General features: G+C 30.9%; 3 protein-coding genes across 11 annotated transcripts; all 3 read right to left on the reverse strand.

Moving 5' to 3' along the window:
• Positions 1 to 8,731: 8,731 nt before the first annotated feature.
• LOC118056038 (uncharacterized) lies at positions 8,732 to 9,133 on the reverse strand. Its single transcript, XM_035068133.1, has one exon. It carries the CDS (start codon positions 9,131 to 9,133, stop codon positions 8,732 to 8,734), a length of 402 nt encoding a protein of 133 aa, XP_034924024.1.
• Positions 9,134 to 14,733: 5,600 nt separating this feature from the next.
• LOC118056056 (uncharacterized) lies at positions 14,734 to 15,428 on the reverse strand. 2 transcript variants are annotated; one of them, XM_035068162.2, is made up of 2 exons: positions 15,203 to 15,428; positions 14,734 to 15,095 (listed from the first exon to the last, which is right to left on the reverse strand). In XM_035068162.2, the coding sequence occupies exons 1-2, from the start codon at positions 15,243 to 15,245 to the stop codon at positions 14,857 to 14,859; spliced, it is 282 nt and encodes a 93-aa protein (XP_034924053.1). In that variant the 5' UTR covers positions 15,246 to 15,428; the 3' UTR covers positions 14,734 to 14,856. The 2 variants fall into 2 exon arrangements, with proteins under 2 accessions (XP_034924053.1, XP_034924054.1); XM_035068163.2 differs by having other exon boundaries at positions 14,734 to 15,092; positions 15,203 to 15,421.
• A 718-nt stretch (positions 15,429 to 16,146) lies between these two features.
• On the reverse strand, positions 16,147 to 21,910 carry LOC118056051 (lipid phosphate phosphatase 2). 8 transcript variants are annotated; one of them, XM_035068152.2, is made up of 10 exons: positions 21,717 to 21,910; positions 19,188 to 19,280; positions 18,319 to 18,549; positions 18,128 to 18,215; positions 17,913 to 18,025; positions 17,692 to 17,782; positions 17,278 to 17,466; positions 17,117 to 17,176; positions 16,659 to 16,908; positions 16,393 to 16,569 (listed from the first exon to the last, which is right to left on the reverse strand). In XM_035068152.2, exons 1-10 carry the CDS (start codon positions 21,783 to 21,785, stop codon positions 16,536 to 16,538), a joined length of 1,218 nt encoding a protein of 405 aa, XP_034924043.1. In that variant the 5' UTR covers positions 21,786 to 21,910; the 3' UTR covers positions 16,393 to 16,535. The 8 variants fall into 8 exon arrangements, with proteins under 8 accessions (XP_034924047.1, XP_034924044.1, XP_034924045.1 ...); XM_035068151.2 differs by having other exon boundaries at positions 18,319 to 18,555; XM_073408835.1 differs by lacking the exon at positions 21,717 to 21,910 and adding an exon at positions 21,529 to 21,704.
• Positions 21,911 to 23,857: the final 1,947 nt, after the last annotated feature.

Here is a 23,857-nt window from a genome sequence, read left to right on the forward strand (position 1 = left end):
GGAGGTGAAGGATGAATTTTGAAGGTTTTGAATATAATTGGGTATAAATCATGGCCATTGATTAAGCTATGGTTTGTATGTCTATTTTAAGTAAGGTTTTTTAACAATTTGGTTTTTGTTAGTATTGTTGCTTCTTTATCACTACTTTAACTAACCATGGTCCCCTCTTCTTCCTTTGAATGAAAACCATTGTGACTAAGAATTTATTTTTTTTTCCTTTTTTCTATTTTTTTATGTTAATCCCCTTAACTTGACTTAATACTTTTCATTTATTTAACTTATAATAATACTTTTCAAACATGGGAAAGTTAATATAATAAAAATTCTCAGTTATTTGAATATATTATATATTTAAATTTTCTTATAAATTAATATATTCAATGTTCAGGAAAAAAATAACATATATACTATACAAATAACTACTAAAGAGTACTGTAAAGAAAATGAAAAATATGATTTTAATATTTTTATCAGCACTCTCACTCCAACTAACATGCAGATCTGTTCTATTTTAACTAATTGTATTTACTCTTATTACTTATTATTTAAAATTTCTTAAGATAATAATAAATAAATAAATGTTTTTTTAATTTGGAAAAAAAGGGAATTATTTTAATTTGGAAAATATACCAAAACACATGTATCTCGTACCTAGAAAAATGGGCTGTACTGATTTAATCTGGACACAAAATAGTTTACGAAATGCCTTAAAGCCTAATCTAAGCCCAATTCACACCGTTTGGTGAGAACATGGCTTTTATAATCTCTTATCAGCATGGGCCACTCCATAGATTTTCGTTGTCCTCCAAATTCATGGATTTGTTTTTTAATTCATTTTCATATTTTAAATTTGAAATGAGGAAATAAAATATATGAGTAGGATTCAAGGACTCAATACAGCAAGACATATTCACATATCACAAACTTCAAGGTATATGTTTTATGAAATATATGACATTTTATTTATGTTTTATAGTTAAAGATTTGATAGGTGTGCCATGTTATATTTTTTTTTTCCGTATAAAAGAATGTGCAGCTGATGACAACATGCTTTTCAAAACGTATAAAAAATTTGATCTCAAAGAAAAAAGTTAATGCATGCCTTGATAAATGCTAAGTCATAATTATATTTGTCAATAGATACATGTATCAAAAAGCTTTGTCGTTAAGATTAAACTAATTAAGAAATGGAGCTAAAAAATTAAAAAAATATATACATATTAAGATCATTGATCTTATATAATAAGAACCTCTTTAATTCTTATTAATTATATAGCAATAAAATTATTATTTTTTTAAGAAAATAGATAATTTAAACTCAAATAAAAAATAATTTTGAAATATAATTACTCGTTTCCTAAAAAATATTAAAACAAGTAACACGTCACTGGCTGATATAATTGTCGAGCACCCTAGGTGGTTGGAATATTAGGCTCTAACCCTTATCATCTAAGAAACCTTCTTTTCAACCCTTACTTACCTAAAAACATCTAAAAAGCACCATTAAAACCTTAATAAACTTAATTATAATCTCAAATCAGACTTTAATTTGTCTAAATATGAAAAGACATAATAAATTTTATCCTGCAAGACAAAGGGCTAAAACACTATAACATGACCCCTCCTGTTACAAGGAATTCAATGACATCTAGAACAATATTTTCTGTCACTAAATTGTAGCTAAAAACCTTAAGGAATCGGGATAAGAAATGTAAAAACAAAACATGAGGGACTAAAACATTTTAAAACGCGACTCATGTACCACTAGGCAAAAAAAAGAAGCTGAATATTTGTTTTGATTTTAAATTTAATCCCTAAAGTTTTAATTATTTTGAATGTATAAAATTAAATTCAATTATGCCAAACTGAGCATTGACACAACATCAAAACCTACTTTTAACATTGTGAGAATTCCACTTCTAGACCAAAAAAATAATTTATCAAGCTTAACCCTTGATGAACTCAATGTGAAAGGATAAAATAAAATAAAAAAAATTAAAGGACTAAAAAAAAAAATACAAGTTACTATTGTAATCCATAGTAAACCATGCCCCCTTGTATGTTGCATTTCTATCCTTTTTTTTATAATATTGCATTGCTTCGTGTGCCCATGATTCATTGAACAAAAAATTATGATACCAAACTATAATTGTTGCAAAAAATTAGTAATTAAAAAAATAAGAATCAAATTTGATAAAAAAAAAAAAAAACAAAATGATAAGCTACCTTGCTATTTTGGAGAGAGTCAATGAGAGGAGACTGAACAAAAAGAGGAAAAGAAGAAAAAAAAAATGGATCATCAAACTACACCGGAGCTTAGCCATCAACCCACGCCGCCATCCATGGGAGCCCTCACCAAGACAATTCAAGGAAGGTCACCTTTGATTCTTGGAGGAAGCTGCACACATCACCATAATGTGATAACCTCTCTCATGAGCGAACGCATATATTACATGTGCCAACCACTTTCCCTCTTTATTTTCACTTTAGTTCCTGATTTGACAAAAAAAAGTTGAATATTTTTTTAATTTCAAATTTAGTCCCTAAAGATTTAATTATTTCAAATCAATAAAATTACATTTTATCTTACCAAACCGAGAAATAACTGAGCTCTGAATCTTTTCTCGGCACTATTAGTAATCAATATGAAGCCAAAAAAAACAAATCATCAAGTTTAATTCCACATCAATAATGTATTAAAGGATCAAATTAAAAAAACAACAACAAGAAGAAATTAAATCACAAAAAAGGGCTGAAAAGGAGACTAAACATATAATCTCTGATTTGGCAAAAAAGGCCTTAGTATTTCTCAAGTCTCAAATTTGATTTTTAAAGCTTTAATTATTTTAAATCAACCAAATTTTATTTTATTTTGTCAAATCTAAAATTAAAAGAAGGTTCAGGATTATTTTTCTTGACATCATAATAATTAAACATCAAGCCAACCATAACAAATCATCAAGTTCAATACTATAAAAATTCAATGTAAAATGATCAAATTAAAAAAAAAAAGTAAGTACATAACATATAAATCATGAACCATAGGCAAATACTTATAAAAAATAATTAAATTCTACTGGGTAGATCATAACTCACGATCTGCTAAAAAGTTCTTGTATATCTCATAAACCTGCATGCAGCCTCTTGTCAAATTCTTCACTCGGATAAACAAATTTAACTTGTCTTCCTGCAGTATTCATGTTACCAGCTCTAAGCATCAGGTCACCGTAAGCATTCTTGGCCTTGCTCAGCAACATCTCAGGAGAAGCAATATTCTTCAATATTCTCAACTTGGCATTGCTTTGATCTTCCAAACCCTACGTGGGATCCCTCCAGTTCTTATGATCTTCGTCTTCTTCCAGGTTGTGATTGCGCCATCGATCGATCGAGTCACGAGCTTGATTTTATGACATTTTGTGTTTGTCATGAGGAATTGGAGGAATGACGAGTAAGAGGAGAGAAATTGGAAAGTATAGACTGAGTGAATCTATTAATTGGTCTAAGAAGAATAAGAATCCAATAAATAACTGGAAAGATCTTTGCCATCATTCCTTTTTATAATTTTTATTACATCCCTTTGAAGTGGGCTAACTTCTATTTTTCTGTTCTTATATTATTTTTCAATAATTTTGAATCCTTTTACTTCATTTTCTACTATTCACTGAAAAAAAACTAAGCCTGCTCAATATTTTACTGTAAAACAATACTCAATGCACTTTATGATTGCTACAATGCACTTATGATTTTGCCATTCATAGTAGCAATCAAGAGAGTGAAAATTGAGATGTAAAATAGTATTTTCATGAGTTTTTTTTATGGTATTATCAAATTGATTGGGGGCATTGATTTAATTACCCTAAAAACAAGCCAAAAAAAAAAAAAAAAAACTAAAATGACGTCTTGGAGGTTTTTTTTTTTTAATTTTTTCAGTTCTATTAGCATAATGAAATGATATAATTACCTTTAAAATAAAATAAAAATAAATCTCATGCTTGAGTATAAGGTGTTTTCATCTTAATTTTTGTTTTTTTTTTTTTGTAATAATCATTTCATTTAAGGGCTATTTGGTAATTTAATAGTACAAATATTATTAAAAAAAATTGCTAGATGTGTGCATGCAACAAGTCAGTGTGTGGTATCCCTCCTCGCCCTTTAAAAGACACGAGAGGCATCTTTCAAAAACCAAACACCGCATTCCACAACGGGCGTTAGAATCCTCATGGAGTCCTCTCTATGATGCGGCGGTATGTGTGACTAACAAGTTTTTGGTTTGATGATGATGATATTTTTCTCTCTTTTCCTCAATCTTTGTGCTACACTTCAAAATTTTCAAGCAACCCTTCACTTTTTTTGTTTCTAAATATTTGGTCCCTGTTTTTTTTTAATTACTATTTCTTTTACATAAAATAATTTATTAGATTGATTTTTTTTTATGATTTTATTTTCATTTAATTATTTTTTTCATATGTAAGACTCGATCCATATTCTTTTAATTGCTATTTTATTTAAGATTTGTTTTGCGATTTCATCCTTCCTTGATTTTGTTTTCATATCAGATTTGATATTTATTTTTTTGATTGCTATTTTTTTTGTACTTTGACAAGTTATTTAAATTGATATTTTTCCTCTTCTAATTGATATTTAAATTGACAGATTAATGTGGTTTGACTAAGGTTTTTTTTATTTGCTTTATTACAAAAAAATTAGTTTTTCATAAAGAAGGATGAATACAGTATGTATATTTAATTTGGTTCGGAACATACGGTGAATATTGTCCACATTTTATCACTTGTACGTTGCATACTGTTTTAGTCAACAAAATCAGGTTAGACAGCTGTCCATAATTAATGGTCCAGTACTCTCTATTGATTTAGACTATTATTCCCAGCCACGCATTGAAATTAGGATTTAAAAAAAAAAATTATCACATCACACATAAAAATCTAAAAGATCAACACCGTTTCAAAAAATTTAATGAAATAGTTTGACTATATTATGTTTTAGAAACGTGAGATGATCAACCTGTGTTCTTTTTTTTTTAAGTGATTGATTGACTTGATCTAGTCATAGAAACTAATAGATTAAGTTTTTTTTTTTAAGTTGTATGACTTAAAATTAATTTTTTTATTTCAATTAAAATATCAAAAAATTATTATTTATATAATAATAAATGATCCTAAATAATCAGGTGTGAAACTACTATAATTAAATAATAATATATTTTAAATATATTACATGAATGACTTAATAAATATATTTATGAACCAGTAAAATAAGTTTAAATTTAAAAGGAGATCTAATTACATTAAACCAAAATAAACAGCTTAAAATAATTATAATATTAAAAATCTTACTAAGACTTTTTAGTTTTGATAATTTTAAGATTTTTCTTATTAATTTTGGAACTAATTAATTAATTTTACTAATTGATAACCAGTTAAATAAAAAAAAAATAGTTTAACTATGCCATGCTTTTGAAATATAATATGATGGAGCTGTGTTATTTATCCAGAAGTTTTTGCTTATGTGTCAATTCAGAGGATTTTTTAGTTTTATGTGGTAATTGCACAATTTATTCTTAAAATTAACTTCCGACTCCGTAATTTAATGGTACTTGGATTCTTTCTAGAATCTGTGTTGAATAAACAAAAAAATTTCTTAGAAACTTGCGTAAGTTATTCATATCATAATTATGTATAAGTACCTCTGGTTGCGAGATATTTATGAATTGAAAATTTTCATAAATCCAATACAAGAAGTCATTGAGGCCGTTTGTTTGAAGTTCAGAGGAGGAAGTCAATATAGGAAAAATGTCATTACTTTATATATATATATATATATATATATATATATATATATATATAATAATAATAATAATAATAATAATGTTTAGAGCTACAATTAAAAAACAATTCATGTTTTTATATTTATTAACAAAAACGTTACAATATGTAGAGAACTATTAGTGCATTAGTCATAATATTTGGATGGCAGTATACGTGACTATTTTTAATTTTTTTTAAGAAGAGTAAAATGATTTAATTAATTTTTATATCAATTTTTTTAAAACTGTCGTTCAACAGTATTTAAATTTTTTATTTTTTTGAAATTCAGTAAAAGACATTTACTCTTGGCCTAAAAAAATAAACGGGATTTTGATCCTTTCATTATGTTTTTATTATTATTAGTAATTCCATAACCATCAGGGATAATTTGATTCTTTTAATTAAAACGTTGCTGGCGTATGATGTTCATGTGCTAGCATGTGGGTGGCACGTGTGATGCTTTATAATTACTAAATTCATCCTTTTATTGTATAATTGAAAATGTCATTGCATCCTCTTCAATCTAGTAAGATGCATGTCGGTATAGGTAGCGCAGTTTGTTGCTAATGAGTTTTTTTTTTCACTTTTGTTCTCTCTCCTCCCTAAAAATATATAGTTTAATCTTTTTTATTTTTGATATCTTAGTTTCAACTATTTTATAAAAGTTTTATTTGTTTATTGATTTAATCTCTCAAATTCCAATTTGTCATGTATTATTATTTTTCAATTTAATCCTTATTCTTTTAATTTTTAATTTTTTTTCTTGGCTCTTTTGTTAAAGGTTTATTGGTTTTTATTTTCATCCTTCAATCCAAGTTTATGGTCTACTGTGTTTTTCAATTTGAATTTTATTTTTTTAATTTTTTTTGAAGCTATTTTTCTTTTTCAATTTAACCCTTCAACCAAGAATGTTTTCTTGGTTCGATTGCTCTCTAATTTATTTTTTATTTTGATTTTTACCCTCAATTCTTTTAATTGCCATGTTTTTTTTTTTTATCTATCTTTTGTGTAATTGATTTTTTTTCGTGATTTCATCTTTCAACATTTGATTTATTAGGGATTGGGCATTTAAGTTTCTTCATGTCAAGGGTTTGAAAAATTAACACAAGTCGATATCTTTTTCTTTTTTTTTTAATTTTCTTTTCCAATTTCATTGTTTGACAATGGTTTTTTTTTTTTTTTTAAATATTGGCTTTGTTATTTTCTTTGAAAAAAAATTTATAACAGATTATTCTAATTGCATAACCTAAGCCACGAGTTTCACAGGTTAACCTGCGTTGGCTCATCTCTTATTATTTAAGTTATATGTTTATCATGTTACTTTGAGTCTACCAATGTAACATTTTTTATATCTAATTTTATATTTTCAAAATTTTTTTTTCAAGTATCATGATATTTGTTTTTATTTATTATTATTATTTATTTTTTTATCATTTAATTAAAATAAAATTAATTTATTAAACTCGATTAAAGCTATGACACGAGTTTAAACTTGATCAACTATTATATTAATTGATTAATTGAGGATTATAAACTTTACGGACTCAATAATCAAAATCTTTATTTGTTTTTAAATTTCAAGTTTTGCATGGAATTTTATTTTATATTAAGAAAAAATAACCCTGCTCGTGGCATAGAGTAACCCACCTACCGTCTATCTATTGACGATTGCAAACATAACTGTCTCTCCCAATGTAAGAAAACAGATTCATAATATAAGGTCATATTTGTGTTTCTTTCCAACGCGCGAGCTTTTCTGCATCTTGGATCTCAGCCTCCATAACCAATCTATCCACAACAAGCTGTAATACTCGGATAATTAGAAGATCCGGGCAGCACGAGTGGCGAGTATTCAGACCTCTGACCACGACCTTCCACCTTTTGAGCGGCGGTCTTTGGTGGATAAGCATCTTCTTGTTGTTGTTGTTGATAGATAAAAAATTTTAATAAAAAAAAGATAAGGGATAGCAAATAACAATTATAAAAATAAGAACCAAAATTAATATAAAAATTAAATTTTAAGAGATGAAATTGAAAAATAAATATTCAAAACAAAAATATATATAGCAATCAAAAGTTTGAAGATCAAATTTGATATAATCAGCAAATAATATGACATTTCTAAATTTTTCACAACTTCTGGAAAGTGTTTTCTGCCCAAATTTTTCAGGAAAACACTTTCTTGGAAACTAAGTCAAATTTTTCTTTGATTGAAAAATATTTTTTGTTAACCAACTTTTGTAATAACAAAACAAACACTGGAAAGTTTGGAAAGTGGTTTTCCGGAAACCACTTTCCAGGAAACAAACATGCCCTAATATAGAATATTACAGATAAAGAGGGAAGAAGGCTTTTTCCTAATTTTTGCTATTGTCCTTAAAAAAGAAAAGAAAAAAAAGAGTAAGGAAAATGTTGAGCGAAGGAGATTTTAAAAAATGAGAAAATAAAAAAAAATCATAAAAACTTAAATTCACCACTCTCATCATGACCAATCTACAAATACTAATCAATTTGACAAAGAAGCTGGATCTCTCCCATGATCAAGTTATCAATCACTTTTTGTCTTCTTTTCGGTAATTTTTTTGTAACTAATTATTTGATATATTGCTCATATAAAAATTGTTCAATGAAAACACAAAGTGGTTTGTATTGGTTCCCAAAAAAAGAAAAAAGGTAACAGAAGGAAAGAAATATGGGAGAGGTTATTTTTTTAAGACACCAATCAATTCTTCTTTTTGAGTTACCTTGACTATATATAAGTATTTCAATTATATGCATAAGTAGTCAAAGTATAATTAAATGTCGAAATTTACAATATTCAATTATTATTTTTTATCAACCTTGAGAAAATATGGACAAACAAAATATTAAATAAATTAGAGGTGGGTTTCCACTTGAATATTACCCTACATTGTAGATAATTCTCTAGTCGCAAGCAGATTCTTATAAATCTCATACACCAATCGTTTCTCAAAATCTTCACTCGGGTAAATAGCTTTAACTTGCCTGCCTCTCGGAACCCTTTTGTCTCCAAAAACATGCGTTCCGTCGGCATTACCAGCAACGCTAAGGATCATGTTAATATAAGCATTCTTGAGCTTCCTCAAGAGCTTAGTTGGAGAAGCAATATTCTTTAAGATTCGTAACTTGGGCACTGCTTTTATCTTCCATGTCCGTCGTGGGCTGCCTCCAAATCTTGCTAGGTTCGTCTTCTTCCGGGCCGTGATCGCACCGTCGAGTCGCTGGTACCGCTTTCTTCTCCAGTGTCTCTTCCAGGAACCATTAAAGAAGCTAGGAGCTAGTTCCATGTTTAGTGCTCGAGAGAAAGAGAAGGGAGTTGGGGGTTTTCTTCTTCTTTCTTGATTGGAGGAGGAGGGAGTCGTGAGTTTGTGCTGTGGAATGGTGAGAAAAGAGTATAATTTATACAAGGAGGGGAGGGCTCGTGAAATATCCGGATGGCGTGTGAAGCTGAACATTGAAAATTCGTCATTGCACATGAAACATATCGAGGAAGGTCAAAAAAAGGCTGTTGAGATCATATTCAAGTTGAATTTATGACAATTATGTGGTCCAATATGAATGGTTGTTTGTTTTGACTTTTGCTGAAGGGCAATAATTAACAATACATATCCGGTCAAACTTATAGCTTTACTGATATTTCTCTCTTGAATTGTTTGCGGATAAAAAGTAATTTTGTATATGTGATGTTTATACGTGTTGGAAAAATTAGTTAAATATATATATATATGGTGAAGAAACGTATGCATAATTTGGTAGAATATTCTTCCACGTAAAAAAAATGAATATCTTCTTGTGACTTTTATTTTTTACTCAAATTAAGTCGCGATTGGTTACTGTTTCTTTATTATAATGTTGCATTTGCGCGATGCTCTAGTATTTTTCAATTAATTATGAGTCAAAGAACATGAGCTCATTTTATAATATATAAGTTGTCTCTGGAAAAATCAATAATTGAATTAGTTATAAAATTTAAATAAACTTGTAGGTTGATCCCATATTTATCTAGCCCGGGTAAAATTTAATTGAAAATTATTTTATTTTTTATTAAAATAATATTATTATAATAAATAGTTTTTAAAAAATTAAATTAATTTGAGTTAATTTTCTTGATATATATAAGGGTGTTTGGCATTGAGTTCAACCTGCTTTTGGGAAAAATTTAATTTTTTTTTTTGTTAAAATTGAGTGCGGTTTGTACTTTTTAGATCGTTTTGATGTGACGATATCAAAAATAATTTTTAAAAAATAAAAAAATATTATTGATGCTTTTTGACATGAAAAGCTATTTAAAAAGCAACCGCTACCACACTCCCAGACACCCTTATAATCCGGATCTTGCCGCTGAAAAATCTGTATTGAATTTTAAACCGTGACCAAAGCATGTGGGAGCCGTAATGTTGCAAGGTAAACGTTATAGTTGATAGATTCGATGTAAGGGTCAAGTTATGAATAGTCAGCTCCGTGAAGAGAAGCTGTGGATGATGCTTGCTTGCTTGTTTTTTTTGAAGTCAAACTTTACATGTCCTTTTCTTTTCAAAAATCCATATTTATGTACCAAAAAATATATAAAATAAAAAACCATACTTTGAGAGTATGTGACAGTATTATTTGTCTAAAATTTAATTATTTGTTTATAAAATTAATTTTTAGTATTTTTAAATCATTTTAATATGCTAAAGTAAAAAATTAAATTTAAATAATAAGAATAAAATATTATTTTAATACATTTCTAAATAAAAAATATTTTAAAACATAACATTTATTAAACTCTCATATAAACACCTCATCACATTTTTAAAACAAAATTATTTATTCCCTCACTTTCCTTTAATTATTTTGAATTAATTTCATGTGGGTAGTCTTTTTGTTTTTTTATATATACAAGCAAAATAAAAGGCAGATGTTAAATACAAAAATAAATATCTATAGAGTCAGTAAGCAGAAGAGAGGATAACCATGCAGGGAGATCATCCCAAATACGAAGCTTCGTCCAATCTTTAGCACCTAATTTGACAAGAAAATCCGCACAATAATTATCTTATCTTAGAGTATGAAGAATTAAACTTCTCATTCCTTTTAGAGGAGAGAAACGAATATCCATAATGATGGAACCATAACAATGAAAATTTTAGAAGTTTATAATTATATTTTTATTTAAAAAAGGTTTTTTTTTTTTTATTTTATCAAAATTAACTTTCATCAAGCAATAGGCCAAGCCCAAAATTTTAAAGATTCTTGTGCGTTTTATAATCGAATATTATGAATTATTAAATAGAATCCACCACGTCAACCAATTAAAAATCGAATATTATGAATTTTAAAGATTCTTGTGTGTTTTTTTAAAACACACTATTCGTATCAAAATTAATAAATTATATATATATATATATATATATATATATATATATATTTAAAAAGTAGAATCCACCACATCAACCAATTAAAAATGTTTTGGCCTAGTAAACTAAGTAAAATTCTAAAATTTTACTCCCTTTTATCTAAGGGTTTTTCATTTAAAGAAACGGCACTCTCCCCATTTTTTTATCTATTTATTTTGTATCTATCATTCTATTTCTATATTTACAAAAAATATATAGAGTGAGGGCTTTTTACCGTAGCACTAGTTATAGATTATCATGCATTGCTATAAAAAATTACTATTTTGCAATTCAGTGAAAAATATAGAAGCCTTCATGCTGGTTCAATTTGATCTTTTCTAATAGTTTATTGGTCATTAAAGAATTGTTAGAGGATAAATACATCTTTTTTAATTTTTAAAATAATAAAATAACTTATTTACCTTAAAAAACAAAATAAAACTATTGACCAGTGACTTTGAAATATATAGACAAAAAAAAAAAAAAATAGCATGCGTTCAAGAGTATTTTAATCCTTTGTATAGTTTTTTTTTTTTTTTTGTAAATTCCATACTTATTGAGGGTATTTTGATCCTTTTGATTTTAGATAAGCAATTTGACGTTGGATAAGTAATTTTACTAGCATGTGATAGGTGTGTGCGATGTTTGAACGATGATTGCAACGCTTCGCAATGGTTGAACCTACCCTTCTGCTATAGTGTTGAAAGCGCCACTGTGTCCTTTTCTGGTGTTGTGCTTGACAGCAATTGGTGAGCAGTTCGGTGCCGATGATAATTTTTTCTTTTTTTTTTTTTTTTTTGAAAAAAGTATATGTTTGTTTTCTTTATTTTTAGTATTTCAATTTCAATTTTTTTTATTTCTATTCTTCATCTTTTATAAAAATTTTATTTGATTTCAATTCAGTCCTTTAATTATAATTTATCATATATTTTTTTTCTAATTCAGTCCTTATTTTTTTTATTTCTAATTTTTTTCCTTAGTTCTTTTATTAAAGTTTTATTAATTTTTAATTTTATCATTTAATCAAAGTTTATGGTGTGTGATTTTTGCAATTTAGCTTTTATTCTTTTGATTTGTTTTTTTCTATTATTAAAGTTATTTTTCTTTTCAATTTAACTCTCCAATTGAATTTTTTTTTGTTGCCCTCTAATTTTTTTTTTATCTCAATTTTAACCTCATTCTTTTAATTATATATTTTTTAATATATTCTTTTGTGTAGTTGATTTTTTTCTCAGTTTCATCCTCCGGCATTTGATTTGCTAGGGATTGGGCTTCTCATTTTTTTTATTTATAATGCTTATGATCTAATGACTCGGTTCATAATTTTAAAAAGTTAATGTGGGTCAACATATTTGTTTTGGCTCATTTTTTCTTCATCGTCCTATATTATTTTTTTTTAAAAAATTGGTTTTTTTGTTATCTTCAATTTTTTTTTTATTGGTTTTCTCAATCTTATGATCTAGGCTATAAATTTTACAATTTTTTTTATAAATATTTTTTTTAAAAAAAACATTGTTTTGTATGCATTTAAGTTTTGAAAATATTATTCTGATTCATATATAATCTTTTATTTCATATAGAAGAACTTTATTTAAAAAAAATATTTACTTTTAAATAATATTTCTAATATGTTAGGCCTTGCATATTTTCTTTTCTTTTCTTTTATTCAATCAATAAATTTCTATTTCAATTATCTTTCATTAATTTTAATAATAAAATTCAATAAACATAACTAGGTAAATGTATCATTTTACGGGATTAAATATTTTGATCTAAATTTATCTCTTATTTTTTATAGTTTTATTTGTAGTTATTGTTAATGATTTTTTTTTATTTACATAGATTGATATCGATTTATTTAATTAGATATTTATATCGGTTTTTAATTTAAATTTTTATTTTTTTTATGAAAAAATATTAAAATAGTTGGCATATCTATTTTTTTTTAAAAAAAGAAACAACCGATAAAGTCAAATAGTATAATATATGTGTACAAGCACTACCCCCACAACCTAGTACAATAATTGACAAAAATCTTATCCTTTTCTCACTTCATGCAATGAAACCGAAGTCCAAAACCCACACGGAGTCTAAAAACTCCAACTTCGTTTGGAAATGGAACACAAATGGCAGAAAGAAGAAGAATGGAAATCAATTCCCAGTACCTGAATTCCTACAGGACAACTACAAGAAATTAGAGGAAACAATTATGGATCCTGGAGGTGGTGTTGGAATCGGGTGTGGTATTGGAGCAGGCTTCGGCTTGGTGGGTGGAGTCGGGTATGGTGGCTGGCCATGGAACCATACGAAGCTAGTTTTTGGGGTTGGTATGGGTTGTGGTGTTGGGTTCGGGTTTGGATATGGTAATGGTCTTGGACATGGTTTTAGTTTGGATTCTTTGGAGTCTTTCGGAGGTCGGATTCTAACAAGAAAAGAGATGTGATTTTTGGGGTTTGTGTTTATTTTTCTTGTTGTTTCGTTGTTAATTACCTGTTTACATTTTGTAGTATTATTTTGGGTTTGACCAGCAACCAAAATAAAAACTCAATTTTTGTTTAGATCTGCACTCATTTTTCTTTCAAATTCATTGACTTGAGCTACAAATTGAAAATGATTGGCAACAAAAGAGTTACTAATTCAAAGGGCCTCTCATCATCCTCTGGAATTCGCAAGAATGACAATCTGACATGATTGCATGATACCTCAACTATGTAAAATAGGAAATTGTCAAGAGAAGACAAGTAATCCTCCGAGGTCATGGAACTGAAATAAATACAATTGACAAATGCTTTAGCGAACTCAAGTAGCCTGTCTTTTTTATAATCCTGCAAGAAGTTCTTTCAATCTGCGGGCAAACTAGCCTGGATCTAGAAAGCCATAGCCCGTTTCTTGCAAACTACACCTTCGAATAACATGCTTCAAGTTTGAGAATCGATTCCCAGGTGCAGAAACATTATAGCATTAAGATTCGAGAACGAAAAGGGTTTCGAGATGTCTGCATTACTCGAAACTTTTCTCACTTTACAGAAGCAAGTGCAAAGCATGAAACTGCTCGGAGTAAGCACAAGGTCCCCAAAATACAAACCGGACATCTGGTAATAAACACTATTATAATCACATAAGCAAACAGAGTGTCAATCCACAATAATGGCCAGCTTTGATTAGTGGAAATTGTAAGGAATTACGATCACCTATGAGCAGAATACAACATGAAATGTTGCATGCTCACTTGAGAATACAATGGATTAGTTCCCGTGTCCTGGGAACTGGTTATGCAGTAGATATGCAATATGCTCTCAAACACCAACCAAATTGTCATAGCAGTCTACAAGCTTTTTCCACTCAAGCATTAGAAGCTTCAAAGCAGGCTTTGAAGTTCTTAGCATCACATCTTACCATTTTCATGATCACAGTTTGAGGTTATCTTTAAATCCAAAACCAGGGTCAATGCAGCCACCACCAGCTAAATAAAGCCAGCTAAAAAACAGCAAAAAGGCCAACACAAGAAATCAAACAGAAACCAAAATTTCTTCTTCAAAAAGTGAAGCTTGAACCAAGAAACAAATAAACAGAGACAAGATAAAGTTTTTTCTTCCACATATTAAAAGTAAAAGCGCAAATCAAATTCCTCTCTAAGAAGATGATTGATCACTCTTGTCCTTCTTAGAATGGATTGCCCCAACAAGGGCCTCGATCTCTTCCTTGATTCGTCCAAACACACCTGGTCCTTTAACTTCATCAATCGGAGTATCCTCGTCAATATCGTCACTTCTTCCGTGCGTTTCTTGATGATGGTGTGGAGATTTTCCACTATGAGTCATTGCTTCTAACTCTTCCATCACATTTGGTTCTGCTTTTACATCCTTTTCTGCTGCATCAAAACCACCAAAAAATGAAAATTTTTACATCAAAATTCTGCTTCAAGCAAAGCCCATCAAGAAAATCTACAAAATTAATCTTTATTGTGAAATAAAATACCTGATGATGAAGGACTTTTTGGGTCTGCTTTTGGTTCTGCCATTGAAATTTCTCTGGATTAAAATTTGTGCCTCGGTATCGAAGACTAATCTGGGTTTTGGTTATTGGAGAATTTCATCAGTGCCTTTAATGGCTCATTACGAACACGTGGACGGTTCAGATGCTACTCTTCACAATCGGCTTGTGCAAGTCACGTAATCGTAATTAGCAGAACTTAGGGCTCTACAAAATTATTTTTCTTTTTCTTTTTTAATTTCTTAGCCCCTCTCACTTGTTACTTGTTAGACATTCAGGAACTGACCGGTGACAGTTGTTAATCTCGATATGTGTTTGTTTTTGCTATGAAAGTTGAGTTTTGTGTATGAAATTTATTTAAAAAAAAAATAGAAAAAAAAAATTAAATTTTGTAATTGAGTTTTTTGAATAATTAAATTGTATATAATTTCAACTGCAATTACGATTCTAAATACAAATATATTTTTACAATCTATTTGGGATCACAGTTGAAATTAATTTTTTTAAAATTTAAATTTTTTTTACTAATTTTTTTTTTATGTTTTAAAATCATGTGCTAATTTTAAAAATAAAAAAAATATAATTTTAATATATTTCTTAATAAAAAATATTTTAAACTATAACCTTTAGCAGAATTCCAAACAAACATAAATCATTTGTTGACTCTGAGTTTTCAGTGGTCTAGATTATATTTGTTTTTAATTTATTTAATGACTTTACTGATTAAACTTTATAGACCAACTCGCCATCCATTTGAAACTATATCATTTTTATTTCTTTTTAATCTAAAACAACTTGGTTTTTTGTTTTTTAAAACATGAAACTAAGTCTTTTTGTGATAGAACTGGGTTGATTCACCAGATAAATTTGCAACTCGTATCTTGCATGAGTCATGTCTCATACCAGGTGTGATAACAATGGATGTTACAGAAGCAAAGATGAAAAGGTATATATTACTCGTAATTTTGACCAATTTACATTTAGCATGTGCTATGAGGAATGGATGAGTTCGTTAATGAAAGACAAAGCAGGAGGGCAGTCCTGCTACAACTACAAGCCCCAGAAAGCAAACTACAGAACACTGCAGGAAACGAGAAATATGAACACATTGTTTTCAGCAACTTTGGCCGGTAATTATGCATCTATCCATAATTACCTCCTCCCTGATTCAACATCTTCAACAGTCGTAGTCAAGTCACGTGCAAGATTTAGCCCTAAGAATCCATTTTTATCGTCTCCCTGGTTCTCAACATGCGAATCCATTGGCCGTGCATTGAGTGGATTTACAGTAGCATCTGCTTGTGCACTGGCACGTGACTCAAGTTCCTGAAAGTAAGCATAAGGTCCCCAACCTGCATGCAGAAGATTGGATGAGCATGACACTGCAGAGAAGACAACAGAATGCCAATTCATTAAGGAAGTCAGCTTTGATGACCGACACCTGTCAAGAATTAAGACCATCACTGAGCAGGATGCAACTAGAAATGTTGCATGCTCACTTAAACACGCGAAGTTCCATGTCCATAACAATATAACTTGGGAATTAGCTATGCGGTGGATATGACAGCATGCTTTCGAACAGCAACCAGATTGGCAGAGCTGGTTATGGTTTTTTGGTTCCAGCATTAGATGCTTCGCGGAGCGTTCTTGCTCATAGGCTGTACAGCTGCTGCTATTTTCTGGTTTTAGATCCGTATACTCAAACAGGTACATTAAATGAATTTCTTTAGTTGTAACCTAGGTGCCTAATCAAAATCATATTCCTGCACAAGGAGAATATACTTCAAGGAAAGTATTCTCTAGCTAAGTACATCAACAATGTTCCAAGCAACATCCTTCCTGGACTCTAATGTTCAACAAAAAGTGAAGGAGCCATATAAAATTTGCCAGCAAATATACCTTGAGGATGATATGGTGGGGGGAAGAATTGCAAATAGCAAAATGTGGCGACCACAAGTCCTGCAAAAGGCGCCTCTGCAATGGTTAGCCAAGGTAATCATCCAATCGACAATGAGGAAGTTTCATTTAAATGAGTAAATAAACAATGAGAAGGCACACACCTAAGAGACCTCCTGCAAAGACATCCTGCCAATGATGCCAGTAGTCGTCCACTCGGGAAATGGCAACAAGACATGCAGCTAGTACTGGTAAGAAGACAATGCATAGTTTTGCAACATGGCCCTTACGGTCAAATGCTTTTAGTTTTCCAGATAAGTAGAGTGAGAGGAAACCCAGACCAGCGAAGGAACCTGGAAATGGAAATCATTATTCCTCTAAGCTAAAACGGCTACCAAAAGTATCGAGCCAACTTCGCTTTGGTATTAAGTGTTCAATTTCTGCAGCTTACCTTAGCAAAATGCCCATATTTCAATGCAGAAATTAAAATATTTCTTCATGACTAAGTGTAAAGTAACTTTGTGGTTACTAATTTCTTAATTGTTTTGTGAAGCAATTATCTGTAATGGTTAACTTACAGGAAGTGTGCCCACTGGGAAAACTCTTGTGCCCTTCCTTTATGATACTTTTCTCACCATGACATATCACATTTCCCAAGTGATCATAAACCTGTAGATCAATAAGGTTTCAGGAATTAAATTCTGTAACCATGAAGGTGATGAAATGTGGAAAGGAGGTGAACCTAAATCAACCCTCACAGTAGAAAGTATCAAATAACTGCAGGTCCATAGAAGCATACATCCTTTCCATCAGGAAAACAACGCCAAAAGAAATCAGGTCGAGGCCGACCAACTGCATTTTTTATTGAATCTGTAATGACAGCTGTCACTAGAATGGAGAATAAGAGACCTGCTATAGTGAACACACATAATGCATTATGAGACTTCTTCCAGCAGATTGGATAAAAGAAATCTTTAACAAATAAACATTAAGGAGAGGACAGGGTATGATCACCAAGTATGGCATGATGAAGATCATAGACGTCTCTCCTACGATAGTAGACGACAAGGAATATCACCACAGGCAAAAGAACAGCATACATCTAATCATCAGAAAAGAGAAAGGGTTCCATCAATGTTGTTGTTACTCACTTGGTTCACTTGCAGTGTATGTTTTTATTTAGCAAAAGAAGCCAGGATACTTACCGGGACAGCCCAAGCAGGCACTGTATTATCTAACAAAGGATATCTAAGATCTGTCATCATATCCTTTCCAACATATCGGTAAAATGGAGGCGTAAGATAGAGGATGACCTCTATCACGACAAGAAGCACAAACATGAGCCAATCATGCATGTGTGTCTTTGCAACTGTAGCTCCATGGGACCTCACAGTATGTGTACCAGAACCAAGTCGGACCTCCCTCATCTGGACCTCCTTCATCTTGCACCATGAAACCATTTAGTGTTATCTCATATCAGACTCTGAGCTCCAAATAAAGGGACATTAGGAAAGTAACATAAGGTTTGTTCGGTGAAATATGACCACAGGTATTAGAGTAAAAATTATCAGGAAGTTATAAATATTATGCCTTTATTTTACTGTTTATGAATTTCATGAAAGGTATAAGCACCTTTCTCAATGCATCTGCAACTCAAGCAACATAAATCACCATCCATACGAACAGTAAAGACTAAAGCAAGAAACCCAGGTTACGCATGCAGCAAGATTACTTCTCAAAGATTCACATCATAAATACACTGGCGGCAGAATTATCTGTTCTAGATCATGGATTTTGAGAGGACTCTCTTCATCACTAAACAAAAAATAGCACTACATAGGCATGCTGTAATGATGCTGAAATATGCACAGCAAAATTGAATTGACATAACGGTTCTCTATAATCATGAAAGTTCTAATGATTATAAAAAAGAGAAACTCAAGTCCAACAGCTTTTTCAAAACTCAAAAGAATCAGAAAAATAAAACCACTAGCATTCCCAACACAAACCCAAAACTTCACATTATTAGAGAGACCTTCATACCTAAATGAAGATCTAAAAGTAACAACTATACCTCTTCGCTCGTGTTCTCTAATAGTGGAAGGTCAACTGGTGAAAATGACTGACAAGTATTTGCATTAATCTCCAGCCTGTTGACTGTCGCATCCTAGATAACCCAACAAACCAATAATCAGGGTAAAAAAATGAAGATCCCAGTGATCATACAATTTAATAAGTTTAATAAATTGGCCTGATTTGGATTCACTTATGAGCAGATTGTGAGTTTATACGAAGTGTTTGGAAGCAAGCAAAGCATTCTACCCTAACTGCATACTCTACCCAGTTTTATACCAGGGTAAAACATCATATATAATAATTATAGAACTTTTAATCAGAACCCAAAACTGTAGGCACAGTACATAATAATAATAATAATAATAATAAAAACTATTAATCACAGCATCAAACCAAGAAATGTCAAGGCTGATATCCATCCAGCACTTTCTTACTTGTTTCCAGAAAATGCTACTCAGAAATGCCATCACCATAATGTTATTCATTAAAGCATTATCCAAAACACTGGTAGATAAAAATATTGTGGATTAACTTATTGACAGTAACCAATGAATTTGAAGATCTTTTTATTAATAACTTGGAGGACAACCAACGGGACTTTTCATGAAGGATTCCATCATCTCAAACTGCAACATAGGAGAGTAAGATTTGCAACAGGAGTTCAGAATATGAAGATAAGTTTTAGGACCTTCTTTATCAGGAGTCCTCTATGTTCAGATGCCATACAACTTGGGAGTCTAGTAATAGAATGCATCACCAGGTAGGTCATGGAATACAGGTAAATGGAAGTTCATGGGAAAAACCATTTCATACTTTGTCATTGTTAGAATTAAATTAACTATTAAAATAGTACCATCAACTAATATATGCATAGTCCTGTGCAGATAGCTTATTGGTATCTTGGTATAGATAATCAAACTTCCCATAAATTACAAGCAGTTGCTAACACAACCTTGCTTCCCGTTTCCCAAAACTAAATATAGCTGACAATGTACTGGATACGGTAAAACCTATAGCTGGCATGTAGCTTATCTGCTCTTTTTAATGGCCATTATATGTCGCAGTTCAATTCCTTCATTAACAACTTCTGTGCACTGGGTATACTCTCTTTTGTCAAGAAGTGCAACAGCTGCACCCAGATTTTTCATTCTAGACTTTACACCTATCCTCCCTTATTATCTGAAATGCACGCTGTTTTATCACCATAAGAGGTGGCACATGGTATGCACACAACCGCTACACTTATCCTCCCTTATCCTCTCATTGAGCTATTAACTTAACACAATTATCCGTCACCGGCATCTTAAAACCAGATTTAGGACTGCCACCTCTCCAAAACTGAAGTGATTAACCATAGACATGGATATTCATTCAGGAGCATCTCTGAGAAACTAGAGATTCGATCTAAGCTGCAATGCACAAAATCCCCATGATATAGAAAATTCATTGCACTGTTTCCTAAGGGCTTCCAACTTGCTTCTATGTAGATCTCCCTACAGGGTACGAGTTCTGAAAACCTCTAGCAAAATCTAACATTTTCAACGAAGATGTGGAAGCATCTCTGAGTAATTGGAGATAGCAGATTAACCCATTTAAAGAGCTACTTCTCATATCAATGGGCTCCAGCTCCTCATTTGTCACTTCGACTACTCAACTAAAGCCTAGACAGTAAATCTACAGTACAACCATATGTAGTAAAATTAACTGAATGCTACATGTACATCACACAACACTTTATCCTTTTCATTTTACTTCACCAAACAAGGCGAGGGTCAAAACGACGATTCAACTTATGATGTATTAAACCTAATTGAGACTTACAAGCATTGTAATCAAGAGAGCATGTTACAAGTTCATGATCTAGTATTCCTCCAAGAATGGCTGTTTCTAATCAAACAAAATAACGACCAAGACCCACACGACATAAAATAAATGCCCAAGTATGAAGCTGTAAAGGACATCGGCAACTCATCAGAAAATACATAATATTTTGAGGAAGGATTCAACTAAGGCCTTCCCTTAATCCCTATTCAGACAATTAACAGCAAGCATACTGAAACCTCTCCAATTAATAGCAGTGAATAGCAAGTAGCTTGAGTTTTTCAATGTTTTCATCATTTCAGTGGTTTTATTACATTAAATTTTAATTTGCTTTTGATTGCAGATTTCAAGTTTCAACACAGATAGAGCAAGCATAAGTAGAGACTTCCTCGTTCCCCTCAAAACTCCAAAACCCTCAAACTCAAATTGCTGCATCAACAATGATGTGATCTCTCACCACACAAGTCCAAATTAACCCACTCCTAATTTCACAGAACTGCAATATAAATGTCTCTTACATATATTTTTCTGTTAGTAGAGAAACCCAAAAGAAGTCAAAACAAATTAGTCACATTCTGCTACACCAACTACAAAGCCAGCAACATAAAAAACAACAAAGCAAACCCACATAAGATAATCCAATTTAACAGCTAAAGACTAAGAACAAAACAGAAAGAAACAACCTTTTTAGAAAAGAAACACTAACCTGAAAGATGCTTTTAAAATTCTTAAAGCAAGAAAGAGATTGATAATCCCACAAAGGCATTGTAGTCATCCACCGACAAAACAACACAATACTGCAAAGACAAACTAAAATATAATGTCCCAGAAAGTGTCACCATGGTATAGGTAGCTTCCGATGAGTCAGCAAGGTTCATATGAAACACACAAACAATGTCTTATCTTATTTAAAGCTTCTTTTTTATTGGTTTAATACAAAAAAGTGTGAGTCCCCAACTCTACTCCAGCTAGGGGTGTTTAAAAAAAATCAAATAACCGAAAAAACCGATGATACTAAAACCAAAAATCTTTCCAATTCAGTTCGGTTTAGGTTTTACCACCGAAACCGGTGAACCGAAACAGTCACTCATAAAATACATTTAAAAATGACCTGGTATAAATAGCATAGTAAACCTAAACCTAAATCACATTACAATTTAATTCTAAACCGCCGCCCACACCAGACCAAAGTCTTCTCTCCTTCCTACTTTCCCTTTCAATTTTCTTCATCTCTACCTCTTGCCCCCTGTATATTTCTCTTCTCTAGCCGATCAACAAGTAAATAACCCTCATCTCCGCATCGATCTACTCATCTAGTATACTCGAAGTTGAAAAAAAACTCGAACAAAACCCCTCGGCGTCTCTCTTCACTTGCAGCAGAAAGAGTCAAAGAGGTAAAGTTTAATGCTTATCCATGTGTTAATTATGGGCTTCGTGTGCTTGGAAGTTGTATTGTAACATTTGTTCCATTCGAGATCTCTGACCTCTACTTCTTCTTTTTCTATCCTTTTGCAGCTAGGGTTTTTACATATTTCTTCAGGTTTGCCCCTCCTTCCCCGGCCTTTTTCTTCTTTCTGTTGATTTTTGTTGAATCTGTTGATATTGAGTTCTTAATTGCTTTGTTAAGCATTGTTAACTTTAATATGTATCAGTTTATTTTGATTGTTTTGAATCTGTTGATATTTTGCTTTGTTAAGCCTTCTAGCCACGATCAATCTCAGTACTGCATAACAAGAGTGCAGATTTCACATTAATTTACATAAATTCTAGTAATATTTGAAAATTGTAACCACTTTCTATGGTTATTCCTTGAAAATCTTAGCATATTATGAATATTTTCTAGGGGAATTTGATGACTGCCTTATTTATCTGGAAAGTGGAAAGAACAGTATAAGGTTTTGAAAAGAAAAACGAAAAGGAAATTGGCTTTTAGGTTTTTTCCCCTTATATTCCTAGTACTTTCATTCTGTAGTGTTAACTGTTAATGTGTTTGATGCTTAGCAATTAACTTGTTGTATTAATTATTCATTCTAGATTAGATTTATGTTTTTGTGCTGTTAAATGATTTTGGATTTGGAAGTTAGCTGATTTTTCGATAGTTCGATGTCATATAGTATAAACCTGCATCACTTTCTGATTTTTAGATTTGAATGACTCATACTTGATTCAAATTTTTCACTGGGTTGTCTTCTTTGAGTTTAAATGAACCTGCATCACTTTCTGTTTCTGGTGGATCATGTACATGCATTCAACAAAAACTTTGAATCCTGCCCTGCTTGGAATAATTTGATGTTTGTATTATCGACAAGTCAATTCTTTTTTAATGGGAATTAGTAGAGGGGTTTGGTTTAGATATATACGGTTCATGTATGATCCAAACATACATACTTGTATAAATGTTTGGTTTTTTATGGGAACTCCACAACTCCCTCCACTCCACTATTAGAATTTGGTAATTAGGTGTTGCATACATACTTGATACTTGTGTAAATGTTTAGTCCTGTTAAGTGCTAATAATTATATAAGAGAGAGATTGCGTGAGAATCCATATGGGGGAGTGAAATAATTCAATGAAAATCCGAATAAGTTAATGGAACCAAGGCCTTGATTGAGTAAAATGTGTTGGATCAGCACATGTAAATGCCACTGACTTTCAGGGTTTTGCTTGCTCTTTCCTTCATTTTTAGAATAGAAATTGGTCCATTACAGCATGCAAGTTTTTTAGAATAGAGAGGTGATAGATGTTTTTTTGCAATTATATGAACCTAACATGATTCTCAACTTCTACTTGATTCTTAATTGCAATCAAATGTTGATTTATGTTGTTGTTTTCTTAATTTCAGATGG

This window comes from Populus alba, chromosome 4 (assembly GCF_005239225.2).
Source record: "Populus alba chromosome 4, ASM523922v2, whole genome shotgun sequence".
Lineage (NCBI taxonomy): Eukaryota > Viridiplantae > Streptophyta > Magnoliopsida > Malpighiales > Salicaceae > Populus > Populus alba.

Bases quoted from the DNA above. Each gene is read 5' to 3' on its own strand.
- LOC118056056 (XM_035068162.2), bottom strand. From the start codon at position 15,245: ATGGCAGAACCAAAAGCAGACCCAAAAAGTCCTTCATCATCAG. The intron at 15,096-15,202 runs GTATTTTATTTC...GTTTTGATGCAG, and splicing joins AAAAAGTCCTTCATCATCAG to CAGAAAAGGATGTAAAAGCA.
- LOC118056051 (XM_035068151.2), bottom strand. From the start codon at position 21,785: ATGACTACAATGCCTTTGTGGGATTATCAATCTCTTTCTTGCTTTAAG. The intron at 19,281-21,716 runs GTTAGTGTTTCT...TGGGTTATCTAG, and splicing joins ATTTTAAAAGCATCTTTCAG to GATGCGACAGTCAACAGGCT. The intron at 18,216-18,318 runs GTAAGTATCCTG...TCTGATGATTAG, and splicing joins TGCCTGCTTGGGCTGTCCCG to ATGTATGCTGTTCTTTTGCC.
- LOC118056038 (XM_035068133.1), bottom strand. From the start codon at position 9,133: ATGGAACTAGCTCCTAGCTTCTTTAATGGTTCCTGGAAGAGACACTGG.